At 41.2% G+C, this 11,451-nt stretch overlaps 1 protein-coding gene across 1 annotated transcript; it reads left to right on the top strand.

Annotated features, from left to right (window-relative positions):
- The first annotated feature begins 574 nt into the window (after nt 1-574).
- LOC100275303 (zinc finger CCCH domain-containing protein 15 homolog) lies at nt 575-6,596 on the top strand. The gene is made up of 2 exons (NM_001331166.1): nt 575-739; nt 6,245-6,596. Exons 1-2 carry the CDS (start codon nt 620-622, stop codon nt 6,377-6,379), a joined length of 255 nt encoding a protein of 84 aa, NP_001318095.1. The 5' UTR covers nt 575-619; the 3' UTR covers nt 6,380-6,596.
- The last annotated feature ends 4,855 nt before the right edge of the window (nt 6,597-11,451 follow it).

Genomic DNA, 11,451 nt, shown 5'->3' with positions numbered 1-11,451 from the left:
CTTTCGAGTTCCGCACAGCCAAACGACAAAAAACGGAACTACTATCGGAGGCAGAGTGAATGCAGTCTCCTTTTGTACTAGAAAGTGAGAGTAAAAAAACTAGCTTCTCGTCACTCATAACTTGCTCCCCACTCACTTTACAAATTATTTGCCAAACAAATTTTATCAGATGGATTCACTTCTGCTAGAGAATTATTCAAAATTATTATATTAAAGAATCAACACTCGAAGCTAGATAATTATGTAGCGGAGCTCTGCCAAAAGTCCGTATTAAGTAGGGATCATACGAGAATTATTTCTTCATTCATGCTGGGAGCTAAAAAATGTGCTTCACCAAGCTCCGTATTATGATGGAATTCTCATCACCTTCTAACCGTGCTTTCTCTTAGGAATAGAATCACTTCATCAAAGAATCAATGAGCAGAGTTCAAAGAATTAGGTAGCGGGCCTCTCCCAAAAGGTGCCTCGTAAGCCCAAAATACGTTTTGGTAGGAACTCAACAAAGGCGCCCTCAACAACAGGGCTTTCCGGTTTGATTAGGGCCTGATCCGTTTCGTAGTTTTTTTTTCTCGGTAATCCAGCCGTTTTCCCTTTCCCCAGAGATTCGCATATTCTCGCGATGGGAGCGGAGGAAGCAGAGGGTACTCCCCCGCCGCTGCCCGCCACCGGCGAGCCCGCAACCACGGCAAGGGCGCAGCCAATATCTGCAGCACAATTCCTCTCCTGGAAGCAGCGCAAGGTCTTTCCTTCCTCCCTTACCCCCAATAAAGCTTCGCCTACTTCTTTTACCATCAATTTAGGGTTCGATCTAGTTTCCTGTCCGTCGGGCCAGTAGCTGGATTAGATTTGTATCTCTAGGGATTTCCCGTTTACTAAGCTGAACAAGTAGATGTGATTTTGATTTGCTGGATTAAGCTTCATTCGCGTGGCAAATATGCGACACGTTTACGACGCCAGCGGATTTACTCTGACAATTCATCGTTATAGAAGCACGAGAATACATTCCATTTCATTTATCCGTTTAGGTTGCCTAAATAATCGTGAAATCTTGTGATACACAGAATAGTTCGTACTTCTGTTTCTTACCAGATATGCATACAAATACAGATAGATGGGGAACTGTTAATTGAAACGGGAAACATATATCATATTCGTAACAAACGAACACAAGTGTCTAAATAGCCATCCCAGTTTAAGCTGGTTGTTTTTTCAGTTATTGAATAATTACAGTTTCTGTTTAATTTATTCATTCTTGTTTTGATTATATATTGATATTCTAAACTGTGTGGTCATCTTTAAGGGAGGCAGTGTTACTGTTTTATTGTAACCTTACCAAGAATGAGGAGCTATTATTGTTTCATTCTTATCTTCATCTTCACAATTCACATTGCGTGTGTTTGCCTGTTTCTGTTTGGTTGTGCGTCCCGTGGTAGCCTGGCTCACTACATGCGTTGACTGGGCCTCTAAATGTATCCAGTTGCCCGCATGGAGATGGTTGAGCACGCATGCATCGGTGCAGATTATGTATTTGCGGAAGTCTTTAACCTGCACCTGGGGATACGCGTGAAAGCGGCGTATGTGCTGGGCCATGCTCGCGTGAGCCCGGCTGCATGGACGCAGGCTTCCAATTACCACCATTCTTATTGCTCAAGTACCAAATAGGCTTGCCAAATTTGTGCACTATATTTCAATCTATACTGGAAGCATACATTTTTCAAACACTGTATATTCCTGTACACAGTCCTTATGGTCTTTTCTGGCTCTGGCTATTGATGTCCATGCTAAGTGTAGGGAGAATTTTGTTATTGTCATACCCTGAGGTTATGTTGTCATCTGGCAGTTCACTGCTTGAGCCATGACATGTCTCTATGTAACTCTCTTAGTGACGCTCCATATCAGAACCCGAGCATGGTGTTAAATGGGCAAGGGTTGATTCAACATCCCTTTGGTGACGCGTCGTGTTGTGATTTGGGCACGATGTTATATAAGGATCGAGTCGCTGCTTCCTTAGTTGTGTGCTACGTCGCTACATCGGCGCCCGAGTGTAGTAAAAATGTGCAAGGGTCTTTACATCACCAACAGGTGCGAAGGGTAAGGAAGCTAGTCGGACTAACTGAGATCCATTTAGGTAGTTGGAATGTAGCATCATTTACAGGTAAGTTAAGAGAGTTAGTTGAGACATCGACTAGGAGGCGTGTAAAATATCTTATGCATTCAAGAGACTAAATGAAAGGGTCAAAAGGCGAAGGAGGTGAACAATACTGGCTTCAAGCTTTGATACATAGGGACGGCTGCAAATAGAAATGTAGTAAGAGTTTTGATTGATAAGAGCCTAGTGTGTGGTGGATGTGAGAAGACAAGGAGAAAGATTATCTTAGTGAAGCTTGTCGTGGATGATTTAGTCTTGAACGTAATTAGCACGTATGCCCCCTAAGTAGGCCAAGATGAAAGTGCTAAGGGCCTTTTTGTGAAGACTTAGATAACATGATTAGAGCTATACCTATTAGCGAGAAGCTTTTCATAGGAGATCTCAATGGGCATGTAGGTACAACAAATGCAGGTTTCAAGGCGGTTCATGGAGGTTTTGGGTATGGTAGTAGGAATTAGGAGGGAGAGGAAGTCTTGGACTTTGTGGTAGTTTTTGATAGGTTGATAGCCAACACTTTCTTTAGGAAGAGTGAATATCATTTAGTGATCTGTAGGGCAAACACTCTAGTTAGATTGACTTTGTCTTCACAAGAAAAGAAGATAAACGAGCATGCTTGGATTGCATGGCAAGGTGATACCTGGGTAGTGTGTTGTCTCTCAACATAAACTTATGGTGGCTTTTCAGGTGTGTCCGTAGGGATAAATAAGCCAAAATTACGAAAACAAAGTGGTGGAAACTGAAAGGAGAGACCTTAGAAGTCTTAAGGAAAGGGCCATCAAAGAGGACACTTGGAAGGAAGAAGATGACACATACACATGTGAGAAGATGGCAACCTGAAAGGAGAGACCTTAGAAGTCTTAAGGAAATGGCCATCAAAGAGGACACTTGGAAGGAAGAAGATGACACAGACACATGTGGGAAGATGGCAACTTGCATTCAGAAGGTAGCCTCAAAGGCGTGTGGAGCAACTAAAGGGAGTGGAGGCAAAGCTAAAGGTATTTGGTGGTGTAACGAGGAAGTTCAAAGTGCTACTAAGGAGAAGAAAGAATGCTTATATACATTTGTACCATGACAAGTGTGTGGACAACATAGAGAAGTATAAGGTAGCAAAGGAGACCGCAAAACAACTTGTAAATGTGGTAAAGGGTAGGACGTATGAGGATCTTTATCAACATTTGAGTATGAAGGAAGGAGAGAATGACATATGTATAATAGCTAGGGTTCGTGAGAGAGAGAAGGGACTTTAAATAAGTCAAATGCATTAAGGATGAAACAGAGCACCTCTTGGTGGAGGATGAGATCAGACATAGATGGTAAAGTATTTGAGAATTTGTTCATTATGTAGAATGAGGACATAACCTTTTAGGGGGATGATTCTTTTGATGACACCAATATGCGCTTTATGCGTAGGATCCAAAATTCAGAGGTTAGATAACCATTGAAAAGGATGAAAGGGGTAAGGCGATGGACCTTGATGGTATCTCAATTGTGGCATGGAGATGCCTCAGGGCAATGGTGGACCTAGGTTTCTCATATAGGGTGCACCACAACAAATTTTTCATATACAATTATGGGTGGCTTGACCGTCACAATTGTAGAGAGATGTAGATGCGGAAAACTCAGCTTCACTCAGAACAGAAAGAAAAATGAGATCAAAACAACTATGAACTTCAGCCAATAAAGTAGAAATAATCATCAAAAGCAACCCCTTTTAATTGAGAGCCATTTTAGAAATATCTTAAACATAAAGAACAAAAACAGTACAAGGTTCAAAGTTTACAGTAGATGACAGAACAGAGTAAACTAGCCGGCTTGTGGACAAGCAAATGGACGTATACCAAAGAAGAAGAAAAATCCGCTTAAACAAAGGAAACCAACAAATACGTCATGTACCTTTCAAGCACTCCACTACGTGCTAGTAGCAGTAGTAATATGTGTGCGGTGCCGCGGTGCGTGTGCCACTCCTAGTACTGACGCGAATGATATGGATGCCATGACTGCCCTTGACAAATTTACTTAGTAGTACTCTGGTATTAGAAAATGATCAGTGTTCCTACCTGTAACACTCAGTTCTTTCTATGAGCAAGATGAGAATCCCCGCTGGTATTGGCCTCTGGTGGCTGGGGGGGGCATAGCGGCTAGGACGCTAGGCGTTGTACGTGAACGCGACGCTGTCTGGTAGCTAGGCGAGACGAGATACGACGGAGGCATGAATCGTGGTGCGCGCGGCCGGGGCGAGGTCTAGATGGGCTGGGCTGCGGCTTAGGGTGTGCCATGGCCCACCTAGACCCTCCTGTGGGTCCGCCTTTGCCTTGGGGATATAGATATAGTATGGCTAACCAAGTTGTTTAACCATATCTTTCGTTTGAATAAGATGCGTGATGAGTGGAGGAGAATTATATTTGTACGAATCTACAAGAATAATGGAGATATTCAAAATTTTACTAATCACCGAAGAATTAAATTGATGAACCATACTATGAAGCTATGAGAGAGAGAGAGAGAGTTACCGAGCATTGCCTGTCCGAGAGGAATAACGAGGATCTTTATGAACCAATTTGGTTTTATGCCCGGAAGGTCAACCATGAAAACCATTTTATTAATAAGACAAGTGATGTAGTATAGAGAACATAAGAAGGACCTACACATGGTTTTCATTAACTCGGAGAAGGCTTATGATATAATACCAAGAAGTGTTATGCGGTGGGTTTGAACAAACATGAAGTTCCAACAAAGTACGTTGGACTCATTAAGGACATGTACAACAATGTTGTGACTAGTGTTCGAACGAGTGATGCAGACACAAATCACACTATTAGAATATGACTACATCAAGAGTCAAGTTTGAGCACTTACCTTTTTTGCTTTGGTGATGGATGAGGTCATAAAGGGACATACAAGGGGATACCCTTGGTGTATTACAAACGATGTAGTGGTAGTTGATGAAAGTTGGGTATGAGTAAATAGAAAAGTGGAGTTGTGGTAGGAGACTTTAGAGTCCAAAGGTTTTAGACTCAATAGAACTAAACCAAATATATGAGTTGTGACTTCGGAACTACTACACATGAATAAGGAGATGTTAGTTTGGAAGGTCAAGCAGTGCATAGGAAGGATACCGTTCGGTATTTAGGATCAATGCTATAGAGAGATGGGGATATTGATGATGATGTTAGTCATAGAATCAAAGTAGGGTGGATGAAGTGGTATCAAGCATTTGGTGTTCTATGTGATAAGAGGGTGGCACAAAAGCTAAAAGGCAAGTTTTATGACGACGATTAGACTTGCTATATTGTATGTTGTATGTGCAGAATGTTGGTCTACAAAAAGACAACATATTTAGCAGATAAGTGTTGGGAAAATGCTTATATTGCATTAGATTTATGGCCATACGAGAAGTGATCGAATTTAGAACTATAATATACGTGATAGGCTAGAGGTAGCACCAATTGAAGAAAATCTTATCCAATATCGGTTGAGATGGTTTGGATATGTTCAACAGAAAACTCTAGAGGCACCAGTGTGTAGTGGGATCCTAAGGCCTGATAGCAATGGGAAGGGAAGCAGGGGAAGACCAAAGTTGACATGGGAAGAGATAGGAAAAGGATACTTGACAAAGATGAAATATACCCAAAGAATTATCCTTGAATTTGATTACATGAGAATAACTATCCATGTGCCTGAACTTTGACTTGTGATTTATGTTGGGTTTCAACTCTAACTTACCCTAACTTGCTTGGGACTAAAAGGTTGTTTTTGTTGTTGTTGATTATCAGGTACTAGGAACTAGGAAGTTACAACCTCCATTGGCTAACTTTTTCTACACCCACATGTAGATACTGTACTGTACAAATGTATCCCACCATTTTTAGATCAATTATGGCGCCCTTGGTTGCTGTTATTCATTCTGTCATGTGTATCAGGTGCAAGCTAGGGAATATTTGGTTCGTTCTCTTTTGATGTAATTTGTTTGTTCCAAGCAGCATAATTAAATACATAGTGATTTTGAAGCATTCTTTTTAGTTAGTCGGTGCTCTGATGTGGTGTTTAAAACTTTTTTTTATCTGATGCTTTGTTGGTGGTGTTCCTGACCAGTAGGATGCAGAGGTAGCCGCAAGGAAAGCTGAAGCAGCTGAGAAGCGAGCTGATGATATCGCTTCGGGAGCGGCGCAGATGAACGGCCGCGAGCTGTTCCAACATGAGCCCTGGGTGTTCGACAACAACATTTACTGAGATCGTGTCGGGCTACTGTTCCTGCATTAGTCCAAGCTCCAGCGGTGGTTTCATTTTGTACTGCTATATCAGCTTTGCGAAACTGTGGATTTTATTTCACCGTTTCTAAGATTATTCTCTCAATAGGTAATTGAACTTGTTTCAAATACGTTTTGCCAAATCTTTGTGCAGTCACCGAATGGTATCTAGTGTCGCTATTCTTTTTCTAAAACTCTTACAAACAAAGAGTATTGGTCGGAAGAGAATTCTCGATCTTCAGATTATCGTTGTTTTCATCTTTCAGTTATCCTATTGTGAAGTCTGATGCAAGCTATAGGGCAAAGTTGTGGAGTTCATTTAGGTAGTATAGACGAGCTAGTTGTCTTAGAGTGCGTCAAAGACCCGTTCATTATCCACCAGAAGCTGGCCGCATCCCTCACAGCCTTCTGATGTAGTTCCTCGAACGCACGCAATTGATGATCTTTCGCCTCATTTTGAAGAGCTTCCATATTACTACCTTTGTTGTCAAATATTTATCTCATTTTTCAACTGAAATACGATAAATAAAAAACAGAGGGAGTAGTTTTTAGAGCCACCACGATTTTATTGAGTAACTCATTTATATGGTGTTTTTTGTTTGGTTCGTGGAATGGAATAGGTTGACCCATCACCACATCATTACTCATAGTTAGTTAGGAGCTATTTGGTTTGAAGAATCACTCAATCTAAAAAATGGTGCATCATGGATCTATTACTTAAATTTGGTGGGATGATTTAATATTAGTACTAACTAACTATAATGAATGAGGTAGTGTGGTTGACTAACTCATTCCATTTCACAGACCAAACAAAAAACTAAGTGAAAAGATGATAGACTAGCTCATTCCTCAAACTAAACACACCCCATTAGTTAGTACTAGCATGAGGAATATGATCATCCCACCAAATTTATGTGGTGTTTGGTTTGAGAAATGAGTTAGTCCATCATATTTTTACTCCTCACCTTTATGTTTGGTTTGTGAAATGTAATGAGTTGATCTATCATCACCCCATTTCTCACATTTAGTTAGTTAGTACTAATAGGAGGAATATGATCATCCCACCAAATTTGAGGAATGTACCCAAGATGCACCGCCTCATTTTAAGTGATTTCTTAATCAAACACCTCTATAAAAAATAAACTCTTGATACACCACCTAATCTTATATGGAGTGATTCATTAAACCAAACATCTTGTTAGCTTTCAGAGCTGCCCTGAACCATATAAGATATCGCATGTATGATCTGACATGTTGTGAAGGAAGGGCTAGTAGACGAGAGCGAGGGGTTTCAGAATAGAAGTAGATGTATTCGGTCTCATATACATACACCAGGAATCATGCAGGACGTCAAGTAGCTAGCTTTGACACTAGAACTTTCGTTCGCACATGCACGAAGATTAATATATATATATATATATATAGAGAGAGAGAGAGAGAGAGTTATGAATCGTGGACGAACTGTCCAAGGAGTTGCAAGACGCAGGTTTTCTGGTGGGGCGTACGGCCGGGGAAATAAATAAAATTTTAACGCCCACTGGCCACCGCGGGCAGCGGGCTCTACATCGGTGCACGCACGAGCACGAGCACGAGCACGAGGTCGAAATTATTTAGCCTGACAGTTGACTCGCTCGGCGTTGGCATCTCTTAATTCTCTTCTCTACATTCATCAATTCACAGGCATGCATGTCATCAACCCTGCTCCTCGCCAGCAGCAGCAGATACATGCATGTCCCTCCCTATTTATGCAAAAAAAAAGAAGATATTTTAAAGTTGGCCCCCTGCAGCTAGTAGTAGCTTCTGGTACGCCTTCTTCCATCTTCTCTTAAATTAAATGTAGATCTGAGATTCAGAGCATGCTCGATTTAAAGCATTTTTTTCTCATACTACGGAGTGCAGGGCCCCAAACGATTTAGATGCTCTGCTGTGAATTATAGCTAAATCATCTCTAACGCATCATGTATTCGTTCTACCACATAACTCGATCACTACGACGTCGGTACGTGTTGGTCAATGAAACACCTGCCTAGCTACCTGATATTTCTTTGATGCTTTGAGTTGACCTGACACTACTGGGTGGGAACTATTCTCAGGTGAGCAACCGGAACATCTACTGCAGTTGTCTTTTTTCTTTTCTTTTTAGGAACGATATTAGGAGGCAGGCATGCATGCAGAGGGAACATGCATGTATCTATTTGTTTGGGATTATTACCAATTGCTGGTGCAGTTGTACCACTGCACCACCACCATCACCACCACCACCATCACCATCACCACATCACCACCATCACCAAGGTGGGAACAGGCAGCTGACTATTCAAGTGTCACGGTAAAGATTCGATCGATGGTCTGCCACCGGCATCACGTGCCACTGACTGGTTACTGCGATGAAGATGAGATGGTCCTGGTTTACGAGTATTGAGAACTACGTTACCACGGATCACCAGATCCGCTCCCTTCCCTCCCATCAGCAGTAGAGACGCGAGAAGATGTAGAGAACCCGTCTCCTTTCCCATAAGCACGACAGTGGAAACACACAAGACACTGGATATAGGGTTGGGCCTCTGGCCTCTTTCTGATCTCTATTCCATATGAGGGGGTACATGTTCTATATATAGAGACGTGATTGCCCTCAGGGGCATATTCGGTATTTGCCCACATAACCCTTCATTAGGGTTTCTCAACACTCCCCCTTGGGCGAATACCGCGACCAACACATGCCTCATTAAAACTCCGAAAAAACCCAGTGGGAAAATATGGAGAAAGAGCGCATGGTGACGCATATTGCATTTGCACTTTGTTGCCTCGTTAAAAACCTCATGTGAGAAACTTCAGAAAAACTCACCAAGGAAAAAGAGTACAACAACTGTCATCAGGACATATTTCGATCTTATATATCTAGATTCAATTGAATCTTCTATAAAGGCTAACTTTAGAAATGTGCTCCCCCTGATCCTTGCAAAACTGTATCAATAAGGCAAAACATCTTCTTCTGGAAGTATATGCATATAAAGATTTAGCAAACGGATTGCATATCCTTGCAAGGACTATTTCAGGAACTTTACCTCTACTCACTTCTAGGATATACGAGGTAAGTGCACGTATCAATATAAATAAGCCACCTTGATTGACGGTGTTCGATCGACTGGATCTATATATTTGATAGAAAGTTCCATAAAGGTTCACATATTGATCATCAAGCTCACGCCTTCAGGGCATAGAATATGACTTTTATTGTCTCATGATTGTGATCAATATAAGCATTCGCTCCCCCTGACGATGACATCTGTCAAAGTCGTTATCCCTCATAACTCAAGTATATTCTTCAAGATATATGTCTCATTGTTCATCTGGAACAACGAGAATGGATGAGGTTGGGGTGCTATCATTTTCTATCTTACACCACAATTTATATATAGTTGTGCAAAGCAAATAACATGTCCTTCAATAGGACTTAGGGGATAATATAGTTGCAATAGTACATAATCTAAATATGACACATCGCTCCAGGCGTTCATCCATCGCAACTTCTATGATGGTGTAACAAAAGTCCATCAAAGATCGTAATCCATCAGGGATTTTTCATCGATCAGATACATCGTTATAGTCTGTCATTCTGGCATAATGGGGATATTTTTGCCAGTAACACCTAAACCTTATAGGTTTCTGCCATCGGGGCTTTAGAGGATACCGTAATTCCACATCAAGTGGAAAATACCATGAGTAAAACTCGTGGAATGCACATGTGCTTATTTGGTGAACTTCAAGTCCTTTGGTACCTCATCTTATTCCTTTTTGGGTCTGTATGGGTCTTTATCCCTTTATAGGGATTATCAAACTTTGGTGTTCAACACAGACTTTATTTCTTCTAGAAAGGTTCCATCTGAGAACTATAATCTCAACTAGGAGATATTCTCCCTACACAGGAGAGTGGTCATTCATCAGGAATGCATTATTCGGTATAAGATTTATATGTTGCATATTTATAATTCAAGATTATGAGTCCTCCTTGGATCTCATGACGGATCTTCTGAATCCTATTAACTGCATATTTTAATTCATGCCATTTGCCAGATATATTACTTAGCGGAACAGTGTTTATTCAACACATATGTGGGATGGGTCTCTCACAAGACCACTTGAACCATCGCATTCACCACACATTATTTCAATAGTGCCCATAAATGTCCGAACTTCAAGCTCATGACTTTCATTTTGCGATTATTGGTTCAGCCTCGATTGCATTTATCAATGACCCGATAAGAGAGCTTAAAGCACTCATGCCTAGGACTTTGTTTTGGATCCCTTTGCAATCTATAGAGGCAAGATAAGTGTCGACATATTTGTCTCCCACATTTAATAATGATCTCCGTCATTTCCCAAAACGAAAGATTCATTGTTCCGTATTCCCAGCACAATGATATTGCGCGCATTGCTAGGAATTTCATCATCAAGATGAACCTCTTCGTGAGGCAGATCACCATCAAGGTGAATTAATCGGAGGAGAGTTATCACAGACCACGTGAATCTGCAATCAGAACATATGCTTTGACTAAGGCTGATGGATCATATTCGCAGGCGTCCCCAAGAATAGATCAAATACCAATAAGTCAAATGTGGATACGACATTAATCCCGGGTATATCCACATCTACATCAGGTAGAAGCATTCAAACCAATATGGTTACTCCTCAACGATTTCTGGCAGACTCCATATACACAGGAGTACACACCGAACGACAGGTTCAGTTTAGCTTTTGTGCGTTTAATAGAATATTGAGGCATTACACTAGATGGACATTTATCTCCCCCTAATGCCGAGATGTTCTAAAAGCATACAGATAATATCCCCAACCACAATCATCCAGTTGTAGTCATTGTATGCTATTGTGGTGATTTATTTGGGAAATCTTACGCACATTACAGATAGGGGTTTTATGCAGTGAGCTTTGGACTTAGATTTGTGTAGTGGCATGAATACTACATATTCGTCCTTCAACATGAAGGGTTAGTCTCAACATCCAGCGAGACACACAACAACAAGTTACTTCATGGT

This window comes from Zea mays, chromosome 1 (genome assembly GCF_902167145.1).
Source record: "Zea mays cultivar B73 chromosome 1, Zm-B73-REFERENCE-NAM-5.0, whole genome shotgun sequence".
Taxonomy (NCBI): Eukaryota; Viridiplantae; Streptophyta; class Magnoliopsida; order Poales; family Poaceae; genus Zea; species Zea mays.
The sequence above is the reverse complement of the archived record's forward strand: the minus strand, read 5'-3'. Positions and strand labels throughout refer to the sequence as shown.

Coding starts and splice junctions, on each gene's coding strand:
- LOC100275303 (NM_001331166.1), top strand. CDS start 620: ATGGGAGCGGAGGAAGCAGAGGGTACTCCCCCGCCGCTGCCCGCCACC. Junction 740..6,244: donor TCTCCTGGAAGCAGCGCAAG/GTCTTTCCTTCC, acceptor CCTGACCAGTAG/GATGCAGAGGTAGCCGCAAG.